This window comes from Apium graveolens, chromosome 3, assembly GCF_009905375.1.
Source record: "Apium graveolens cultivar Ventura chromosome 3, ASM990537v1, whole genome shotgun sequence".
NCBI classification, from domain to species: Eukaryota; Viridiplantae; Streptophyta; class Magnoliopsida; order Apiales; family Apiaceae; genus Apium; species Apium graveolens.
Genome location: NC_133649.1, coordinates 5,907,445 through 5,931,711, shown reverse-complemented (window position 1 = coordinate 5,931,711; position 24,267 = coordinate 5,907,445). Strand labels below are relative to the sequence as shown.

The 24,267-nt window shown below is 34.5% G+C and overlaps 3 protein-coding genes across 3 annotated transcripts; all 3 read left to right on the top strand.

The window, feature by feature from the left end:
* Positions 1-322: 322 nt before the first annotated feature.
* On the top strand, positions 323-985 carry LOC141713783 (uncharacterized). Its single transcript, XM_074517358.1, has one exon. It carries the CDS (start codon positions 323-325, stop codon positions 983-985), a length of 663 nt encoding a protein of 220 aa, XP_074373459.1.
* A 2,669-nt stretch (positions 986-3,654) lies between these two features.
* LOC141713782 (secreted RxLR effector protein 161-like) lies at positions 3,655-4,389 on the top strand. The gene has a single exon (XM_074517357.1). The coding sequence runs from the start codon at positions 3,655-3,657 to the stop codon at positions 4,387-4,389; it is 735 nt and encodes a 244-aa protein (XP_074373458.1).
* Positions 4,390-5,189: 800 nt separating this feature from the next.
* On the top strand, positions 5,190-5,618 carry LOC141713781 (secreted RxLR effector protein 161-like). The gene has a single exon (XM_074517356.1). The coding sequence runs from the start codon at positions 5,190-5,192 to the stop codon at positions 5,616-5,618; it is 429 nt and encodes a 142-aa protein (XP_074373457.1).
* Positions 5,619-24,267: the final 18,649 nt, after the last annotated feature.

Below are 24,267 nucleotides of genomic sequence, written 5' to 3'. Positions count from 1 at the left end.
ATAGTTTCATTTGAATAAGTCATATAGGAGTTGCTACTTTCTAGGATCACGTAGACTCACGAAATAAATGGTCAGGTAGTTTAGTTCCACTAGGAGTTTGTTGGGAGCATGGCCTGGTTTGTAGGCATGTCTTTGTAGTGCTTTTCTTTTGTATAAGTATTGCTTTGCTTAATGAAAATCGCAGGTCTTTTGACAGGCAAACACTCTGAGTATTACTTCTACATTAAACAGTTTATATATATATATATATGTATGTATCGTGTTTAAAAACAAGAATTGGTATCAGAGCGTAAGATCTTGGTGAATGTCAAAAACTCAAACGATGGATACGGGTAAAGGCAAGAATGGATCGATAGGACTTTCTTATCCAATGTTGGCAAGGAATAGTTACACCACCTGGGCCCTAAAGATAAAAATATTTATGGAGGCTCAAGGTGTGTGGAATGTAGTGTCACCGAGTGATGAGAAGGTTGTCGTTGATGTCAGGAATGATAAGATCGCAATGGCCATGATGTTTCAGGGGCTCCCTGAGGATATGTTGTTGTATGTGGCTCAAAAGAAGACTGCCAAGGAGATTTGGGGGGCTGTCAAGAACTTGTGTCAAGGGTCAGACAAAGTGAAGGCTGCACGTGTACAGACTCTGAAATCAGAGTTTAAAACAATATCAATGAAGGAAAGCGAACAAGTGGACGATTTCTATATGAGAATCAATGGTTTAGTCACAAACATTCGAACACTTGGTGAAGAGATGAGTGAGTCGTATGTTGTCAAGAAATTTTTGAGGTCTGTTCCTTCAAAGTTTTTGCAAATTACGTCCACAATGGAGCAATTCGGTGATCTCGACACCATGACTATGGAAGAAGCTGTGGGCTCACTCAAGGCACACGAAGAACGTCTAAGGGGTAAAAGTGACAACAGTGAGAGTCAGCTACTGTTGACAAAAGAGGATTGGGAGAGGCGAGAAAGAGGTGAAGAAAAGCTTTAGTTAACCAAGGAGGAGTGGATGAAACGTACGAACACTGGAGGAACCTCGAATTACAGAGGAAGGGGACGTGACAAGAGCATCGTGAAGTGCTACAACTGCCACATATATGGTCACTATGCCTCTGAATGTCGTAAGCAAGAAGAAATCGAGATACAAAATATGAGGCCAACATGACAATGGTGAGTGATGATGAGCCCGCTCTGCTTCTAGCCAAACATGTTAAGGAGGAACCAGAACTGAAACTATTACTTGAGGAACGTGTAGTTCCGTCACTGTTGCCAAAGGTTGGGGGCAAAGATAGTGAATAAAACATTTTGTATTTGGAAAACGGAGCTAGTAATCACATGACAGGTTTCAAATCCAAATTCTCGAGTCTAGATGAAAGCATCACTAGGGAGGTACGGTTTGGAGATGGCTCGACCATGAGAATTGAAGGAAAAGGGACAATTATGCTACTGTGCAAGAATGGCAAGGAAAGGGCACTAAACGAGGTATTTTACATTCCGAGTTTGCTTAATAATATAATAAGCTTAGGTCAAATGTATGAAAATGGTGATAAAGTGGTTATTAGAGGTGAATATTTGTGGATTTTCGATAAACAAGAGCGATTATTGATGAAAGTGAAGCGGTCACCAAATAGGCTATATAAGATAATTGTTGAAAATAGTAAGAATGTGTGCTTGATGTCTGTGAGTAATGAGGTTTCAAGCTTGTGGCATAAATGGTTGGGTCACTTTATTTATAATGCAATGGAATTGATGTGGAAGCACAAAATGGTACGTGGCCTACCGAAGTTGCAAGCCTTAAAGGGAGTGTGTCAAGGGTGCATCATGTCCAAGCAAACGAGGAAACCAGTGCCAAACAAAGAAAATTTTAATGCTCAGAATGTGTTGGAATTAATTTATGCCGACCTTTGTGGTCCTATTTCTCCGGACACCAACTCGGGCTACATATATTTTTTCTTACTGGTAGATGACTATAGCCGATACATGTGGGTGTACTTTCTCAAAAGCAAGGATGAGGCATTGGGCGCATTCAAGAATTTTCAGGCTCAAGTCGAGAAGAAGTTAGATCGAAACGTGAAGGTGTTGAGAACGGATCGATGATGAGAGTTTGTGTCAAAGGAGTTCAGGGACTTTTGTGCAACCACTGGGATCGAAAGACACTATACTACGCCCTACACTCCTCAGCAAAACGGAGTAGTAGAACGTAGAAAGAGGACTATGGTCGAGATGACATGATGCAGCCTGAAAGAAATGCAAATGCCTGCAAAAATGTGGGCAGAGGCTGTTAGAAATTCGGTTTATATCCTTAACAGGGTCCCTACAAGAGCACTGTCTGGGCAGACTCCATACAAAATTTGGAATGAAAAGAAGCCTGATATAGCGCATATCAGGAAATTTGGATGCCTGGCACACGCGAAAATTCTCAACAACAAGACTAAGAAGCTTGATGACCGCAGTATACCTGTTGTGAATCTTGGAAGAGAGCAAGGTACAAAAGGATATCGATTGTTTGATCCTAATGGAAAACACATTTGTATAAGTCGGGATGTTGTGTTTGAGGAGTCTAAAACATGGCCCTGGAATGAGCTGGAAGATTGTGATATTGGGAGAGTACAGTTCCCCATCCCAGAGTTAAATGACTATACAGAAATACTCGAAGGTGATGAAGAAAATGAGTATGAGGAAACAAGTCAAGTCGAGACGAATACACCAGCATCTGAACCTTCAGTGTCAAAGCTTCGCAGAGATGACTATGACGACAGTGTGGAACCAAAGAAAAGCAGGCGTCTAAGTGACATATAAAATGAAACCGAAGAGATTGTCATGGACGAGGAATTGTTTCTCATGGGGGTTGAAGAACCAGTGAACTACAAGCAAGCTGTAAAGGATGAAAACTGGAAAAAGGCCATGAACAGCGAAATGGAATCAATTGAGGAAAACGGAACATGGAAGCTCACAAGCTTGCCACCTGATCAGAAGGTCGTGGGTTTAAAGTGGATATTTAAGTTAAAAAAAGATGTAGCAGGAAACATTGTAAAGTATAAAGCACGAACGGTAGCAAAAGGCTACGTTCAGGAACATGGCGTGGATTTTGACGAAGTTTACGCCCCAGTAAATCGGTTAGAGACGGTGAGACTACTACTGGCCTTAGCAGCGAAATCAAATTGGCAGGTTCATCACCTTGACGTGAAAATAGCATTTTTAAATAGAAATATAAAAGAAAATGTTTTTGTTTCATAACCTGAGGGGTTTGAAGTGACTGGACAGGAAAACAAGGTGTATAAACTTGTAAAAGCACTGTATGGCTTGAGACATGCGCCTCGTGCGTGGTATGAACAATTGAATAAATGTCTGATAAGTCTTGGTTTTATTAGATGTCCTTATGAACATACCGTATATACAAGAAAGTCAGGAGAAGAGAACATGATAGTGGCTGTATATGTCGATGATCTCCTAATCACGGGCTCAAAGGTGTCAATGATAGAAGAGTTCAAGAAAGAGATGAGTCAAAAGTTTAAGATGAGCGACATGAATAAGTTGAATTACTACTTGGGAATAGAAGTTAAGCAGCGTGATGGAGTCATTAAACTTAAGCAAACCGGTTATGCACGTAAAGTTCTATAAAAGGCAGGGTTGAGCAAATATAACCCTGCAAAATATCCCATGGATTTGAAGGCGCAGATTTGCAAGGATGAAGGGGGTGAGCCTGTTAATCCAACTCGATATAAGAGCATGATAAGGGGGCTTCGATACTTGCTAAATACACGTCCTGACATTGCTTACTCAGTGAGAATACTGAGTAGATATATGGAGACTCCAACACAACTTCACTTGAACGCTGTGAAACGGGTCATGAGGTATTTCAAAGGAACATTACAGTACGGGTTAGTGTACACCAGGAACAGTGGAAATAACATCTTGACGGGGTTTTCAGACAGCGACTTGGCTGGAAATTTGGACGACCGACGAAGCACTGGAGGTATAGTATTCTACCTCAATGAAAGTATAGTCACCTGGGTATCTCAAAAACAGAGATGCATTGCATTGTCTTCGTGTGAAGCAGAGTTTATGGCATCAACATCTGCTGCCAGCCAGGGAATTTGGGTACGAAATATCTTAATGAGAATTATAGGTGAAGAAATGGGACCAGTTATCCTGTGTGTCGACAATAAATCGGCCATTGACTTAGCTAAGAATCCTATGTTTCATGGAAGGAGTAAACATATTGATATAAGATTTCAATTCATACGAGAATGTGTTGAGCGAGGAGAAGTGGTGTTGAGGCACGTCAATAGCAGTGAACAAAGAGCAGACATTATGACCAAGGCATTGGCGACGTTCAAATTTGAAAAGATGAGAAATCTATTGGGAGTAAAGGAGTTGTCAAAACATGTTTGAGCTTAAGGGGGTGTTTGTTGGTTAATCTCAAACATGTTTATATCTGTTTGTCTTAGTTACAGCATGCATGATTAGATAGTTTCATTTGAATAAGTCATATAGGAGTTGCTACTTTCTAGGATCACGTAGACTCACGAAATAAATGGTCAGGTAGTTTAGTTCCACTAGGAGTTTATTGGGAGCATGGCCTGGTTTGTAGGCATGTCTCTGTAGTGCTTTTCTTTTGTATAAGTATTGTTTTGCTTAATGAAAATCGCAGGTCTTTTGACAGGCAAACACTCTGAGTATTACTTCTATATTAAACAATTTATATATATATATGTATGTATCGTGTTTAAAAACAAGACTTAAAACTGAATCCAGAAAGTTGTTGATGCAGTCCTTTCTGAACTAGATTAGAGAAGCAATATTTACTTACAGGTTTGTATACATCTAGCTAAGAAATTATGCTCTAACGTAAACATATTTTATTTTTATGTACCTCGAAATTCTCGAATGTATTTGATATATTCATTGTTAAACTTGTGCAATTCTGCCAATTTATTTTTTCATTGTTGGTCTTTCTTGTAAAGATCATAAACTGCTAGTCTTTCATAGACATATCAAAACAAGTTTTACAGAATTATTATCAAAGACATTTGTCTTTATATTAATCTTGCAATAAAAATGACATGGTAGGGCTGATGTTAATGATCAAGGTTATCATGAGATTGATTAGTTTCATTAGTAGTTAGGTTCAAGTGAAGTTGTGTTGGAGTCTCCATGTATCTACTCAGTATTCTCACTGAGTAAGCAATGTCATGATAACCTTGAACGCTGTGAAACGGGTCATGAGGTATTTCAAAGGAACATTACAGTACGGGTTAGTGTACACCAGGAACAGTGGAAATAACATCTTGACGGGGTTTTCAGACAGCGACTTGGCTGGAAATTTGGACGACCGACGAAGCACTGGAGGTATAGTATTCTACCTCAATGAAAGTATAGTCACCTGGGTATCTCAAAAACAGAGATCCTTTGCATTGTCTTCGTGTGAAGCAGAGTTTATGGCATCAACATCTGCTGCCAGCCAGGGAATTTGGGTACGAAATATCTTAATGAGAATTATAGGTGAAGAAATGGGACCAGTTATCCTGTGTGTCGACAATAAATCGGCCATTGACTTAGCTAAGAATCCTATGTTTCATGGAAGGAGTAAACATATTGATATAAGATTTCAATTCATATAAGAATCTGTTGAGCGAGGAGAAGTGGTGTTGAGGCACGTCAATAGCAGTGAACAAAGAGCAGACATTATGACCAAAGCATTGGCGATGTTCAAATTTGAAAAGATGAGAAATCTGTTGGGAGTAAAGGAGTTGTCAAAACATGTTTGAGCTTAAGGGGGTGTTTGTTGGTTAATCTCAAACATGTTTATATCTGTTTGTCTTAGGTACAGCATGCATGATTAGATAGTTTCATTTGAATAAGTCATATAGGAGTTGCTACTTTCTAGGATCACGTAGACTCACGAAATAAATGGTCAGGTAGTTTAGTTCCACTAGGAGTTTATTGGGAGCATGGCCTGGTTTGTAGGCATGTCTCTGTAGTGCTTTTCTTTTGTATAAGTATTGTTTTGCTTAATGAAAATCGCAGGTCTTTTGACAGGCAAACACTCTGAGTATTACTTCTATATTAAACAATTTATATATATATATATGTATGTATCGTGTTTAAAAACAACACTTAAAACTGAATCCAGAAAGTTGTTGATGCAGTCCTTTCTGAACTAGATTAGAGAAGCAATATTTACTTACAGGTTTGTATACATCTAGCTAAGAAATTATGCTCTAACGTAAACATATTTTATTTTTATGTACCTCAAAATTCTCCAATGTATTTGATATATTCATTGTTAAACTTGTGCAATTCTGCCAATTTATTTTTTCATTGTTGGTATTTCTTGTAAAGATCATAAACTGTTAGTCTTTCATAGACATATCAAAACAAGTTTTACAGAATTATTATCAAAGACATTTGCCTTTATATTAATCTTGCAATAAAAATGACATGGTAGGGCTGATGTTAATGATCAAGGTTATCATGAGAATGATTAGTTTCATTAGTAGTTAGGTCCATCTCCTCCTTATAATTTTAGACTAAATGACTCGATGTAATACGAAGATTTTTAATGGCAGAATTATGTCCTTTATGAAAATACTCATGCTTTGTTAATGTCTTCCTCTGTTTGATTGTAGGAATTTTTCTTATAATCTAATTAGTTTAGGAAATTATATTTTTTTAAATTATGAAGATAGTATTATAACAAACAAAACTGGGGATATATTATGAGAGGGGAGAAACATACATGACATAGATAAAAACGAAGATTTAAGGTTTTATCCTTTATTCTCATTAATTAATATCAATTATATATTTTTTATCAGAATATAATGTGTTTTTTTAATTTAGTTATAAATGAGTAGATTTTTTAATATAGGGTTAATTTGAAACACACACTACAACAAAAATTACTAAAATAAACCACCAAATATCGGTGGAATTTATCTATAATCGACCATATTCGGTGAATTTTAGTATAAATTCGACCGACGCATGTTGGTGGCTTTTAAGAGAATAGATTTTAAGTTTTGCGATGAAATTTATATAAAATCGAACGAATCTTTTGTCGCTTTTACAAAATTTAAAATTCAAAATTTTGTGAAAATTTGAATCTCCCGGCCCTGAATAATTTACACCAAAATCGGTCGATTTTAACATAAAATGTTTTAAAAAAATAAACCACCTCACCCATCAAGCGCGCAACTTTCGGCCACCTCCGGGAAAAAGTTTTGGCGACGCCGTCTCTCTTTCATCCTCCGTTTTAACGGAGGTTAAACGATACCTGAAACTAAATTAATTAATATTTAATAAAAAGCCTCTGTGACTTGTTTTGGAAAGAGAGAAAACTATTTGGAAATCTTTGAAAGACCTATAAAAAATGTACATTTATAGTTCACTGCTTTTCCATAAAAAAAACACATATCTTTACATTGTCCATTCGGACAATCTTCACAAATGACATTTACCTGAAGAACAGATAGAAATATCAAATGTGTTTATAATATTTCAATTCCTTCATCAACTTAAATGCGAATTTGTACAAGCAGTATCTAAGTACTTGCAAACTAAACCTTGAACTCAAGAGGATAAGATTGAAAACTAACCTGAGCTGTACGCCCCCTTTTGTCGAAACTTTGTTCACATCACATCCCATATTAAACTTAAACACAAATTGGGGGGACGAATCCGTGAGAAGAGGGGAGTAGGAGTGGTGTGGGGGGGTGGTGTATGGGAGGAGGTGGGGATAATCAATTTAAAAGCGACCGAATGGTCATTTTTGTTTTCTAATTTCAGGCTTCATTTTGGCGGCAATTTTCCCACCAAATCTTGAAATCTTAAAATCGACCGCTGACAAAAAACCACCGTTAACAAAATCCACCGAATAAAAGCGACCGCTAATAAAATCCACCGACATCGGTCGCTTTTAACCGCGGTTTTTGGTCAGGTGAGTTTGACCTTAAAAGCCAACATTTTTGGTGGAATTTATAGTTGTTCGCTTTTATTTGGTCGCTTTTACTGTTTTTTCTTGTAGTGATAGTTGTGATTGATGTATGATTTTCACAATTCCCAATTTTGGTCTATTACAAGCTTTTGCTGATTAAGTTGTGCTTAATTAACAATTACAAGTTAGATGTGAGTATGTATATTGTTTAAACTAATATTTGTTTATCAACCTATTTTGAATTTAGATGGTCTTGATTTATCCAATAAGAGGACATGAACTTCTCCATGAAAATGGGTAGAACATATTTTTAGTAAATTAGAATGGTGTGTTTAATGTTTTTCAATTGTATGATACCATAAAATAGGCTTGATTGTATTTTAGAGAAGTCATTAATAATCGAGAAAGGTTATTGGTATTTTATAAGACATTTATTTCCTTTTGAGTATTATATGATTGACCGGGCGGGAAATTGTAATTATATTAATTCATGCTAGCGAGTTACTTAATTCAAGCTATTTTTAGTTATTTGATAAATACAACGTATTTGCTTAATATAATCCTAGCTTATTTGTCTTTATAGATCGACTTGGACTTTGTTAGAGAAATCTATTAAAAATTATTATTCAATATGCACACGACATCCTTGTCAGTAGCACTGAGAAATTAGCACTAAGAAAGAACTTTTAAACTTGATATCACGGGTTTTAGTGTAATAAATTGAAATTTATGATTATAATTAGTCATCTAGAAGTTAATTTTTTTGAAAAGAATTATGTATTCAATATATCTATGTAATAATATATTAGTTCTCATGAATTCACCTAAGTGTATGTATGGGCCGTTATTATACCAATCAACCCCAAATGTATGAATACATATATTTTGAACCATATATTATCGGTCTTCATGCCTTTTAACCCTTTTTCGCTCCAAAATGACATATCGGTGAATTTCGGAGGGTAAAATTGGCTTTTACTAAAATAAAATATTGAAAAATGGTTAAAAGGTATGGAGACCGATACAATAGGGGTCAAAAGGTATGATTTCAAATATTTCATATAATTCTGAAGATTATTATTTTTTACAATAAATGGACATTGATGACTAGCAAATTAATTAAATACAATGTCTAGAAAATTATTTTAAAAATTATTTTACAACATGGAACATTGATGAATTTTCTTGGGAAGTTTTTATTCGGACCTGCATCAAACTTGCGTTTCAGAATCCGTGTTAGGGCTGGGCTAGGATGATAAATGTCAATGTGTGAGATGAATTATTGTTGGTACTAATTTCGAACCAAATTTCTAATGACCGTGTAATCATGTTTTTGTTTTTTTTTCTTCAAATATATTGTAAGATAAGGGTTTTGTTGTCAAATAAAAACTTTGTTTGGAGGTTAAGTATAACTAGTGAATTTTCTAACCTTAATTTTTTCTTAGATTATTTATAAACTATTATTTTTGTTAGCTAATTATAAAGTTGGTTTTCCTTATTTTAATGAGTTTGTGATGGTTGACACCATTTGGGGTGTCCCTAGAAGGTGGAAGAACATATACATAACGATGGAAGGTGATTGATGTTGTTGGTTATTGTTTTTTCTCGTATTATATTGGCCTTAGAGCAAACTTTTAACGAAGTTGGGAAGTTTAGATGGAGTGCAATAGAGATGAAGCTACAAGGGTAAAAGATATTACTGAGAGGAAGTTGATTAAACAAGATTTTTCAAGGGCTAAGAGATTTGTTACGAAGGCCCATAATTTGTAACCTTGTATGGATGGTATTTCCCAGTTATTGGAAATAATTAATGTCGAGTGATTCTGTTCATGTAGATTTTCATAAACAAAAATTAGTTTCTAGTGATCCTCCATCCCGCACAGAGAAACCCCATAAACGTGCATCATCTGGTAAAGAGAAACCACCGACTTGTAAAATTGGTTCATCAGAAAAGCAGCCAACTTCCCCTCCACTTCTAAAACATGCTTCTTTCAGCAAAGAGAAGCCAGCTAATGTTCCTCCACCTCATAAACATGAACCAAGTGTAGTTTCCCCTTCATATAATATACCAAAACCAGAAAAAGCTTATGTTTCATCTCATCAAGATACCCCACCATCTGTTCCTCTGCCTCGTAAACACAAATCATGTTGTGTTTTGGTTCATCTTGTTGTAATATTATATGAATCATGTGTGTATAGCTCATATATTGATGATTTATTTGTTTTCCCTTTCCATGTTGCAAATTAAACTTTGTTAAACTAATATATGATTTGGATGCACCACTGGTGCTTTAAGTTGGGATGAATTTTCTTCACAGATGAAATTGTTACATGCTGATAGGCTTGAAGCACCATACCATAGATAATTTAAGTTGTTGCTAAAAATGATTTTTCGATTCTCGTAATTGTCCCAACTGTATAAAGTCATACATCTTGACCCCTATAGTATCCGTCTTCATATCTTTTAACCCGTTTACGATATTTAATTTTAGTAAAAGCTGATTTTACCCTCCGATATTCACCAATATATCATTTAGGAATGAAAAGGGGTCAAAAGGTATGGTGACAGATACTATAGGATTAAAAGTTATGACTTAATATTTTTGGGGATGATGGGTATAACTGCCCGGCCAAAAGGTCATTAAGCTAATATATTATTTGTATACATTTTTCTTGATTAAGTTATTTTTTTAACAATTCACCTAAAATGCTCACCACAGTACAATTCTCTTCACATGTTCATATATAAAAATTACCATATCTGTTAAAACCTTACATTTAAAAGGTCAAAAAATATATCTTTTAATGCTAACTTTGATTAAGGATAGAACGTCAAACTAGTATTTTATTTGGGTACTTATATAGTGCAATAAAAATTTAGGATTCGTAATTTGAGGAAGTAATTAGGTTAATAAGTTTTGGATTCCTGTCAAAGATAACAACAATTTTTAGATCCCTAATCAAGGTATCTACGTTTCTGATTCTATCACGTAGTTCTTACTGGACTCATTTGTGACCAAGGAATATTGGTCAGAAAAGATAACTTATAACCGAACCAATAAACCGACCATAAAAATCGGCCAGAAATAATATCATAACCAACCAATAGTGGTCAGCTATGAACCAGTTCGGTCCCAACATCCACGTCACTATCATTTCCGACCAACAATATGAAAATCGACCAAGCGTCACGTCACATAACTAGTTGACTGTTAAAATCTTAAATCAAATGTTTTTTTTTTAATTTTTGGAATATTATTAAGATACATAGATCTTTACATACATACGGCTGGATTATCGAGATATATTTTTTTAAAAAAAATTGAAACATGAATTTTAGAGGAACACTATTTAAAATTATCGGTCAAATAACTGGTTTACTATTAAAATGTCAATTTAATATTATTAAAATACATATATCTTGACATCCTTAATTCTCGATCCTCGAGATTTTTTTCAAAGATCTAAACAACAATCGCAATGAAACTACAGTTAGAAATATTAGTTTAATAACTTGTTGACTTTTAAAATCTCAAAATAAATGAATTTATTTTTTTCTAAAATTTTTGTAATATCATTAAAACACATCGATCTTGACATCCATATAGTTGGAACGTTGAGAATTATTATTAGAATATTTGAAATATGAGTCTGGAGGAACAGTAGTTAAAAATGTCGGTCAAATAACCGGTTAACTGTTAAAATCTAAATTAAAATAGATTTTTTATAAAACTTTTGAATATCACTGAATATATAGATTTTGAAATATATTTCAATAAATCATCATGAACTAATTTTTAAAAAATTAAAACACCGATTCGTGACGAAACAATGATTATAAGGAGCGATCAAATGACTCGTTGACTATTAAAATCTCAATTAAAAAATAATAATTTTATTGTGAATTTTTTTTAAAAAAAATCATTAAAATATATAAACGTTGACATCTTTGCTTCTCGATCCTTGATATATATTTTTTTGAAGAATCTTATCAACAATCCAGAGCAAACTCTAGTTACCAGTATTGGTCAAATAACCAATTGACTATTAAAATCTCAAAATAAATGAATTTATTTTTTCCTAAAATATTTGGAATATCGCTAAAATACATCTATTTTGATATCCATACGGTTGGATCTTCGAGAATTTTTAATTAAAAATTGAAATACAAATTCGGTGAAACACTAGTCAGAAGTATTGGTCGTGTTAAGTTTTAAAATCTCAATTGAAATAAATTTGATTTTTTGTGGAATTTTTGGAATATCACTAAGTACATAGATTTTGAAATATATATATATATGGATGGATCGTCACGATATTTTTTTCTAAAAAAACAAAAACACAAATCCGAGACGAAACAATGATTATAAGTAGCGACAAAGCACTCGTTGACTATTAAAATCTCAATTGAAATGTAATATTTTTTGTGAAATATGTCTTCACATACTTAGTTCTGGATCCTCGAGAAATATATTTTTTTTAAAATCTAAACAAAAATTTTGGAAGAGACTCTGGTTAAAAGTAGTAAAATCTTAAAACAAATGAATTATTTATTTTCTGAAAATTTTGAAATATAAATAAAATAGATTGATCTTGACATACGTAAAGTTGGATCTGTGGAGAACTATAAATAAAATATTAAAATAGGAGTCCGAGAGGAAATTTAAAGGTATCAGTCAAATAACTCGTTAACCATTCAAATCTGTATTGAAATATATTTTATTTTTTTGTCAAACTTCTGAAATATCACTAAAATACATAGGTTTTGAAATTTATACGAATAGATCATCAGGAAATATTTTTCTTAAAAAAAATAAAATACCGATTCGAGACGAAATAATGATTATAACTAATTGACTCATAACATCACAAAGAAAATAATTTTATATTTAAATGAAATTTTGGGAATATTTCTAAAATATATAGATATTGACATCCGTACGGTTGAATCGTTGATTTTTTTTTGCGAAAATCAGAACATGAATCAATGAGGAAACTATATAAATATTTTTTTCTCATAAAAAATTAATTGAAATTATTTAATTACAAATTTATTATATTATGATGATTAGAAAAATACGTAATCATTATATAATTTTGTGCAAGCAATAAGAGAAAATAATTTGAATATAGTACTTTTAACATAATTGTATAGCCAAATTTTAATATTTTTAGCATAAAAGTATAAATCAAAAAAATTATATTTCTGCCCCTCTCCTAGAATTTTTTTGAAATTCTTAGCCAAAATTTTATGCCCGACTCATTTTTTGCCAAAATGTTGAAACCCCGCCTTTAGATCCCAATAGAATTGGGGTTTTATTATTTCACATAAGTTCCTTCAGACCAGTGCTAGGGTTTTATGGTGGCTAGACATTAATTACCTACACCTTAACCGGTAAGAATCTATATCAACTATTTATATGTATCTATATCATCTCTCCATTTTATATATATATATATATATATATATATATATCTGTATCTATCAATTGGCCTAGTATTTGTGATTGATTATATCGATTTATAAGCAATATATGTTTGTATCCACTACAAGAAAATAGGGTTAAATACAACTGATTTAAATTTGACTGGGGTTAAATTCGACCGCAGGCGGTCGAATCCTTTGGACACGGCTAAATTCGACTGGCCTCGGTCGAATTCCAGCGGTCGTACTTAAACGGTCGTATTTACAATCAATTTTAACCAAAAATGGTTGAAATTAAAACGGTCGAAATTAAACCGGTCGAATTTACCTCCTAAATTCGAACAAATTTTTTTTTCGGTCGAATTTAGCCCAAATAAAAGACTGGAGGGAATTTTCCCGCAAAATATTTTATTCGGAACTCCTAAATTTAACCAATTTCAGTCAAAGTTTTTATTTAAAAATGGAGGGAAATTTGCTCATACTTTTAAAATTTTTGAAAAGAAGTGAGGGAAATTTTCCGCCGTTTTCGAAATTAAATTTCAATGGAATTCAGTTGTGTTTATGATTTTTCAGAATTTTAATTTTTAATAAAAAAACTTATTTAATGGTAGTGAATATTTTGAAATTATGAAAATTGAACAGAATATTTTTATTGATATCCGTACGATTCGATCGATGAAAAATATTTTTAAAAAAATCGTAATACCAATTCAGGATTAAACACTAGTTAGTTGTACTAGTCAAACTCATACTTGACTTTATAAATGACAAACCAAATAAAATTATTTTGATCTGAAATTTTCGTTATATCACTAATATATATATTTATTGATATCCGTACGGTTGGATCGATGAAAAATATTTTTAAAAAAATCGAAATACCAATTCAGGACTAAACACTAGTTAGTTTTACTAGTCAAACAGATGTTTGACTTTTAAAATGGCAAACCAAATAAAATAGTTTTGATCTGTAATTTTTGTTATATCACTAATATATATTTATTAACATCTATATGGTTGGATATATGAAAAATATTTTTTAAAAAATGGAAACACCAATTCAGTGTTAAACCCTATTTGATTATACTAGTAAAACTGATGCTTGATTTTTAAAATGGCAAACTAAATAAAATTGTTTTAATCTGAAATTTTCGTTATATCACTAATATATATATTTATTGACATCCGTACGGTTGGATCGATGAAATATATTTTTTTAAAAATAGAAACACCAATTCAGGACTAAAGACTAGTTAGTTGCACTAGTCAAACTGATGCTTGACTTTTCAAATGGCAAACCAAATAAAATTATTTTGATCTGAAATTTTCGTTATATCACTAGTATATATATCTATTGACATCCGTACGGTTGGACCGATGAAAGATATTTTTAAAAAAATCGAAATACCAATTCAGGACTAAACACTAGTTAGTTGTACTAGTCAAACTGATGCTTGACTTTTAAAATGGCAAACCAGGTAAAATTTTTTGATATGGAATTTTTGTTATATCACTAATATATATATTTATTGACATCTGTACGGTTGGATTGATGAAAAATATTTTTTAAAAAATAGAAACACCAATTTAGGACTAAACACTAGTTATTTGTACTAGTTAAACTGATGCTTGACTTTTAAAATGGCAAACCAAATAAAATTGTTTTGATCTAAAATTTTTGGTATATCACTAATATATATCTATCGACATTTGTAAGGTTGGATCGATGAAAAATATTTTTAAAAAAATTGAAATACCGATTCAGTACTAAACACTAGTTAGTTGTAGTAGTCAAAGTGATGTTTGACTTTTAAAATGGCAAACCAAATTAAATTGTTTTGATCTGAAATTTTCGTTATATTTTATAACGAAAATTATTTTATAAAAATAGTTTTATAAATAATAATTTATGAAAATAAAGCAAATGGTGAAATATTTTTAAAAAAATTCGAAATAATAATTTAGGATTAAAACTTTAACTTAGAAAAAGAAAATTTTAAAAAATATTATTTTATCTAGGCGGTCAAATAACTTAAAATTGTGTGGAAGAAAATCAAACGGCATATAAAAAAAAAGAGGGAATAATATAGATGTTGAACGTTTAGCCCAACCCACAAATAAGCCAACCCAGCCCATAACCCTTGTCAAATCCAATAAAAAACCCTACTATCTCATTCATCCACTTCTTTTATTTTTTCGAATCCGCCTCCATTACTCTCCTATTCCTATTCTCTGAGTTCTATCTTCTTCTTTCCTTCAATTACATCTTTACCAAATGCTTCAGACGCACACTTACACGAGTTTTCTTCACTCATTTGTAGATACCTTTTAATTTTGCCTCTTAGAAACTGATCTTGTATTACTGTTTGCATATACGTTTTTATATTTATGTTTTCTATTTTCAAATCTAAACATCTCTCTATTTTCTCTATTTACTGTGTAGTTTCAACGCCATCTTCGCCCATCGGTTCATTCGCCGCACTCCCAGTCTCAACAACGCCGCTCGTTTCCTCCGTAGCGCCAGTAGTAGTCGCCTGATGCGTGAACCAACTATGCGCGTCTGCGAATCAGTAACAGAGAAGATCGAAGAGCTGCAGAACGATTGGTCGTACTCGAAGTCCGTGATGATTCTCGATTTAATTTTGGAACTTAGCGTTTATCGCAGTCTCGACTTGCGTTATGATTATGAGCTGGAACGAGGCTCCTGAGGTGCCTTTGAGGCTTTGGATTGTTGGATATGTGGTGCAGTGTGTGATTTATATGGGCTATGTGGTTTTGGAGTATAAAAGGAGGTGTTATCAAGTTAGGGTTTTTGAAGGGGAAAGTTTGAATTCCGAGGTGGTGGAGGGTGGCGGTGGAGTTTGGAGTGGACTTAACTCGAATTCGAGTTACGAAAGTGATGGAGACTATGTTTTACAGAGTAATCAGTTTGATGATGATACTAGGCATTTTTTTATTTTTGTGTTTAGTTGTGAATTCATTTTAATTAGTCTGATTAGACTGACATGGATACAACCTCTGATTGTGCTTACACTATTGTTGTATAGAAATGGACAAAAGAATAGAGAAACTAACTCGGCCAAAACAAACTTGGTCGGCGCGAACAAGCGGGTACCGGAATACGAATAAGACCGGAAACTAGGTTCCTGGTTAATAATCATTCTTTTTTTTTAAATGGTGTTAGTGAAATCGACCGAATATAGTTAAATTTAGAATTATATTTTCAATCACATACGGTCGAATTCACGATTTAGGCAGACTTTTCAATTTTTTCAGAAAATTCAATTTTTTGAGTGGGAATTTCAAATTTCAAACGAAAATTTAAATTTCACCGCCCTTAGTGGAATTTTTTCGGTTGAATTTAAGCGGTCATAATTATTCAATCATAATTAGCCGATCGAATTTAGTTAAATACGAACGAATTCATAAATTCGACTCCCTTTATTACAACCGATTCAAAATCGGTCGAATTTATTTAAATTCGACCGCACGCAGTTGAATTAAGCTAAATTCGATCAATTTTTTTCGGTCAAATTTAGCCTTTTTTATTGTAGTGATCCTATATCTGTGTCTCGACTACCCTCTATGTATCCTTGTTTTATTCATCCAATTTATCAGTTGTTCTGTTTGTTGCTCCATTTCTCTATTTAATTTGGTGTATATTGGAATTTAATCTTAAACTTATGTTTTGAGTTATTTTGTTTTATTTAGTTTTGATAATTTTGCTGGAAATGTATTTACGACTGGAAACTGAAATTGCAGCAGTCCATCTTAGTCACAGTTTGTTTCAGTATTGTTAGGAGAGCCCTGATATTGTGGAAGTCATGGAGTAATTTCAGGAGCACACTGAGTAAACTTTGGAGTGGTGCAGGTTGTATTATATATATTCTTTTGGTTATTAGTTTAAGATGGTTAAAGAGAAATACAATGTAGTTTAACGAGTGTTTTGCTCTTGTATTGTATATATATATTTTCATCTTATTTAGTCTGAATTTATCATTTCATTAGTTTTATTTTTAACATGATATCAGAGCTACCGATCCTTGTGGCATGACAAGGACTCGGGTGATGCACCGTTTTCCCCAGTCGGTTATAGTGGAGGTGGGTTGGTGGCGATTGTCTCACCAGGTGCGTAGTTTTGACCATATGTTCGATAAAATACCGGACTAGGTTCTTTATCTTGAAGTTGGTTTAAAAGTGGGTTTGTTTTGTTTAAGTAAGGTTAGATTTTGGTGTTATGGGAGAGGCTCTATTGTGTGTAAATCAGGTGTTTGAATGAAGTCCCCAAGAAAATATGATGGGAGAGGCTCTATCGCCGAGAGGTTTTGTGTCGATAAATTATTGATAGTTTTTTATGATGATCTCGTTGTTGGCTTGCTGCAGTGGTTTAAGTAGTCTATGGGATTCAAAGCAAGTTTAGTGTTGATAATAAATATTTTTTGTTCCCTGTTATCAGACGGAGCACGATGGTACTGGGAGCCTAGAGAGAGTTAGAGAAAGAAGGTGATGAAAGAAGTGGATGGGAAGTGCAGAGCGAAGTACAGGAGGTAGGTTGGTCAGGTTAAAGTGGCAGAGTAGAAAAGTCGTGTGCTTGATAGCAAATGGTGGCGAATAGATGGGGTTGGCAGAAAATGAGAACGATTAATGGACTTTTGGAGTGGGAGTCCAGTTAAGGACGTGTGGAGTTTAAGTTGTTTGTTCCGAGAATCGAAAGCCTATGCAGTTATGGTAAGAGCAGAGGAATTGTTCGGAACACAAAATTACGATTCTGTGGAGTTTGTCTATATGTTAGGCCTTGCATGCATGTTAGTACGGCAGAAATGGCATGTTGCACTGGAGTGTCGATGTAAGGGTGTTGCAATGAGGGTTTAGAGAGTTGAGCGAGTGATTGCTTGCATTGCTGATGGAAGGGCAACTTCAGGGATGGAGATCTAGATGTTCTTGATGATATTGGTGATCTAGGGTAAGACATTTATTCGTGGTTAAATATTGAGGATGATGGGTTACAAGATGATGACTTTATGGGCATTGAAATTCCAATGAATGACCTTCAACATTGAATCGGATGGTTAGAAGGTGCTTATGTTATATAACCCTGTTTATCATACAGTTTTGTAGAGGAAACTTGATCACCATAGTAAGACGTGACAACTTACATGGTTGACCATGTTACTGCCCATTTGGTAATTAGGGCACAAATTTCTTTGGAGACCCCTCCATAAGTTAACATCAGAACAAACCTTTCAGATTTTGTCAAAACCTGAGTTGATTACTTTAACTCATTAAAAATTAGGGCAACTCTAGGGTATGCGCCGGCTGCTACGGATAAGCAAGTGTTGTGGAATGGTTTTACAGAATTGAGGAAGCATGCGAGGTTAGTGCATCCAGAGGTGCGGCCAACATGCTGCTAAGTCAGAGAAATGGCGAAGCAAGTTCAAAACTCATGGTGTGGAGACATCAAATAAACCGCTGAAGATCTTGATGATATTGTCAATAATGTCAAAATTGGTGCACTAGTCTCCAATGAGGAAGTTTTGAGTTTCGGTAATTGTTTAATAACAAGCTTACATTAGACAACATTAGAAGGCCTCGATTATTTAATATGTGCAAAATTTGTATGCAACATACACATATTTGTATTTCATTCCATGGAAAAGATTGAAATCGATTTTAAAAAAATTAGTTAACATACGTGTATCACAAATTAAAAACTTCATTGAGGCTACGAAGCAAGATTATAAATAGGAAAAGGTTGGTGGGAATGTAGTGAAAAGAGCTTTAAGCTGGTGATAATGGAAATATAGTCCATGAAAATATGTTTACTTAGGGAGATTTGCAAAAGAGCTTGTCGGCAAGTGGAGTTGTTAGGCTAGTCAAAATGGTCAAGTGATGCAAATGCATGTTGGAGTGTATTGCAAGTTCAGAAATTAAGGGCCGCTGCAGAATTGCGCTTGTAGTGGTTGCTCGAATGCAGCTCTTGGTGTTTGGTTTGGTCTAGCATGGTGATGCAAATAAAATTTCTGGATATCATTCTGGAAATTACGGGGCTCCTCCTGGTGGTCGTCGCAATGGTTGTAGCAATAGAGGTGTTACATATGGTGAACGCCCTCGAAAGGTGTATGAATGCCATAATGGATATGACAGTGGTCAAAGAGGAAGCTAAGGAGATCCGAAGGAGCTCTAGCTGAGAAGGCTGAAGGCCGGGAAGAAGTCCCAAGGGAAGCCTTAGCAACAGCTAAGAGGGCCGAATGCTGGGAAGAAGTCCCTAGAGAAGCCTCAGAAACAGGAGCAGGTTTTTTCGATGAAGTGATATTTGCATGGTTGGCATGTAGGCTAGATAATCATTGGATGATTTGGGCTTACCGGAAAAGAATAAGTAATGCTGATAAAGATTGTCAAACGCGCCACAAAATGCCAGACGGGCTGAGTTGAAAAACCAGACATGTTGAAATCCAGACGGCTAAGTGGAAAGCCAAACATGCTGATGACAAGTTTAAGATTAAGGGGGTGGTTGTTGGAATTTAATCTTAAACTTATATTTTGACTTATTTTGTTTTGATAATATTGCTGTCAATGTGTTTACGGCTGGAAACTGAAATTACAGCAGTCCATCTTATTCAAAGCTTGTTTCAGTATTGTTAGGAGAGCCCTGATATTATGGAAGTTATGGAGTAATTTAAGGAGCACGTTTTCAGCATGATTGAGTAAACTTTGGAGTGGTGCAGGTTGTATTATATATATTCTTTTGGTTATTAGTTTAAGATGGTTAAAGAGAAATACAATGTAGTTTAACGAGTGTTTTACTCTTGTATTGTATATATATATTTTCATCTTATTTAGTCTGAATTTCTCATTTCATTAGTTTTATTTTTAACATGATATCAGAGCTACCGATCCTTGTGGCATGACAAGGACTCGGGTGATGCACCATTTTCCCCAGCCGGTTATAGTGGAGGTGGGTTGGTGGCGATTGTCTCACCAGGTGCGTAGTTTTGACCATATGTTCGATAAAATACCGGACTAGGTTCTTTATCTTGAAGTTAGTTTAAAAGTGGGTTTGTTTTGTTTAAGTAAGGTTAGATTTTGGTGTTATGGGAGAGGTTCTATTGTGTGTAAATCAGGTGTTTGAATGAAGTCCCCAGAAAAATATGATGGGAGAGGCTCTATCGCCGAGAGGTTTTGTGTCGATAAATTATTGATTGTTTTCTGTGATGATCTCGTTGTTGGCTTGCTGTAGTGGTTTAAGTAGTCTATGGGATTCAAAGCAAGTTTAGTGTTGATAATAAATTTTTTTGTTCCCTGTTATCAGACGGAGCACGGTGGTACAGGGAGCCTAGAGAGAGTTAGAGAAAAGAAGGTGATGAAAGAAGTGGATGGGAAGTGCAGATCAAAGTACAGGAGGTAGCTTGGTCAGGTTAAAGTGGCAGAGTAGAAAAGTCTTGTGCTTGATAGCAAATGGTGGCAAATAGATGGGGTTGGCAGAAAATGAGAACGATTAATGGACTTTTGGAGTGTGAGTCCAGTTAAGGACGTGTGGAGTTTAAGTTGTTTGTTCCGAGAATCGAAAGCCCATGAAGTTATGGTAAGAGCAGAGGAATTGTTCGGAACACAAAATTATGATTCTGTGGAGTTTGTCTATATGTTAGGCCTTGCATGCGTGTTAGTACGGCGGAAATGGTAAGTTGCAGTGGAGTGTCGATGTAAGGGTGTTGCAATGCGGGTTTAGAGAGTTGAGCGAGTGATTGCTTGCATTGTTGATGGAAGGGCAACTTCAGGGCTGGAGATCTAGATGTTCTCGATGATATTGGTGATCTAGGGTAAGACATTTATTCGTGGTTAAATATTGAGGATGATGGGTTACAAGACGATGACTTTATGGGCATTGAAATTCCAATGAATGACCTTCAACATTGAATCGGATGGTTAGAAGGTGCTTATGTTATATAACCCTGTTTATCATACAGTTTTGTAGAGGAAACTTGATCACCATAGTAGGATGTGACAACTTACACGGTTGACCATGTTACTGCCCATTTGGTAATTAGGGCACAAATTTCTTTGGAGACCCCTCCATAAGTTAACATCAGAACAAACCTTTCAGATTTTGTCAAAACCTGAGTTGATTACTTTAACTCATTAAAAATTAGGGCAACTCTAGGGTATGCGCCGGATGCTATGGATAAGCAAGTGTTGTGGAATGGTTTTACCGAATTGAGGAAGCATGCGAGGTTTGTGCATCCAGAGGTGCGGCCAACATGCTGCTAAGTCCGAGAAATGGCGAAGCAAGTTCAAAACTCACGGAGTGGAGACATCAAATAAACCGCTGAAGATCTTGATGATATTGTCAACAATGTCAAAATTGGTGCACTAGTCTCCAATGAGGAAGTTTTGAGTTTCGGTAATTGTTTAATAACAAGCTTACATTAGACAACATTAGAAGGCCTCGATTATTTAATATGTGCAAACTTTGTATGGAACATACTCATATTTATATTTCATGCCATGGAAAAGATTGAAATCGATTTTAAAAAATCAGTTAACATACGTGTATCACAAATTAAAAACTTCATTGAGGCTACGAAGCAAGATTATAAATAGGAAAAGGTTGGTGGGAATGTAGTGAAAAGAGCTTTAAGCTGGTGATAATGGAAATATAGTCCGTGAAAATATGTTTACTTAGGGAGATTTGCAAAAGAGCTTGTCGGCAAGTGGAGTTGTTAGGCTAGTCAAAATGGTCAAGTGATGCAAATGCATGTTGCAGTGTATTGCAAGTTCAGAAATTAAGGGTCGTTGCAAAATTGCGCTTGTAGTGGTTGCTCGAATGCAGCTCTTGGTGTTTGGTTTGGTCTAGCATGGTGATGCAAATAAAATTTCTGGATATCATTCTGGAAATTACGGGGCTCCTCTTGGTGGTCGTCGCAATGGTTGTAGCAATAGAGGTGTTACATATGGTGAACGCCCTCGAAAGGTGTATGAATGACATAATGGATATGACAGTGGTCAAAGAGGAAGCTAAAGAGATCTGAAGGAGCTCTAGCTGAGAAGGCCGAAGGCCGGGAAGAAGTCCCAAGGGAAGCCTTAGCAACAGCTAAGAGGGCCGAAGGCTGGGAAGAAGTCCCTAGAGAAGCCTCAGAAACAGGAGCAGATTTTTTCGATAAAGTGATATTTGCATGGTTGGCATGTAGGCTAGATAATTATTGGATGATTTGGGCTTACCGGAAAAGAATAAGTAATGCTGATAAAGATTGTCAAACGCGCCACAAAATGCCAGACGGGCTGAGTTGAAAAACCAGACATGTTGAAATCCAGACGGCTAAGTGGAAAGCCAAACATGCTGATGACAAGTTTAAGATTAAGGGGGTGGTTGTTGGAATTTAATCTTAAACTTATATTTTGAGTTATTTTGTTTTGATAATATTACTGTCAATGTGTTTACGGCTGGAAACTGAAATTGCAGCAGTCCATCTTATTCAAAGTTTGTTTCAGTATTGTTAGGAGAGCCCTGATATTATGGAAGTTATGGAGTAATTTAAGGAGCACGTTTTCAGCATGATTGAGTAAACTTTTGAGTGGTGTAGGTTGTATTATATATATTCTTTTGGTTATTAGTTTAAGATGGTGAAAGAGAAATACAATGTAGTTTAACGAGTGTTTGTCTCTTGTATTGTACATATATATTTTCATCTTATTTAGTCTGAATTTATCATTTCATTAGTTTTATTTTTAACAGTGTAAGATTTGTTTTGTGGGTTGTATATTCGTTTTTTTTTGAAAAATTTGGGGAATTTATAGACATTGAAGATTTCAATCAATATGTGTGTCTATATTTGCACAGACAATTCATCTCTTGATGCCAGGGTGAATTTCTATATTGTGTTTGTTTAGATAATTATAAAAGAATGCATCTTTTTGATGTGAAAGTACCATGTGCATTGCGGGCGTGCTGATAATTTATTAAGTTTTAACAGTTCCTCAAAGGATAAATCAGAAAATTATAGTTATGCCGCCAATGCTCTCTCAAATAGAAAAATGCTTGTGAGCTTCTATGCAGAAGCTATTGAGTATGACATTTTAGACTTTTTGAGATCATGGTGCTTGATGCTTCAACAGGGGCAGCATATATACAAGGTCTTATAAAAGGAGCATATGGTGCTAGGTTTATTTTATTATTCCAAACTCTATAGACCTATCTAACCCACACTTTACCAATACAATTTAAGTCATATGACAGTATAATTTGGTGCAGAACTCCTATGCCAGAGGCAACTATAAATGAATTTTCTTACAATAGAGAGATGTTGTTCCATTTTCTTCAGGTATCTATTTTCTACTTATACTTTAATATATTACTTGGTCAACCTTGGGTTCGTAGGCACTTATAAATCATTTTATTGGCGTCATACTTCTCAGGTTAGAACTTGAAAATTCATCAAACTGCAGGCATGTATGAAGTATGAAAATAATGAAAAAGATTAAAATTAATTATATCCATCAAAAAGATTACAACATGATTCAAGCAGGTAACATGTATGTAATAACTTTACAACTTCAGGCAATTCTAGTTCTACTTTTAGCAAAAGAATTATTTTCTTTGTACTAAAGTATAATTATGTGTTAATTTAAAATGCTTATTATATCTTAAAGTTGGTAAATGCACACTACTAGAAATAGTAGATACGACATCGGTCCTTAGACATCGGCATATAATGCACCCGATGTTAAAATGCAGTTTAACATCGGTTTTATAAAAAGTGATATTGAATACGCATATTGACATCGGTTTCACTTAGTAGCCATTGTCTATCTTCAGAAATTAAAAAGGCCACAAATATGTTTTTAACTTTGACATCGGTTTATTTTGTTAACCGTTGTCTATGGCCTTTTAAAAAAAATAAAAATTACTTAACTC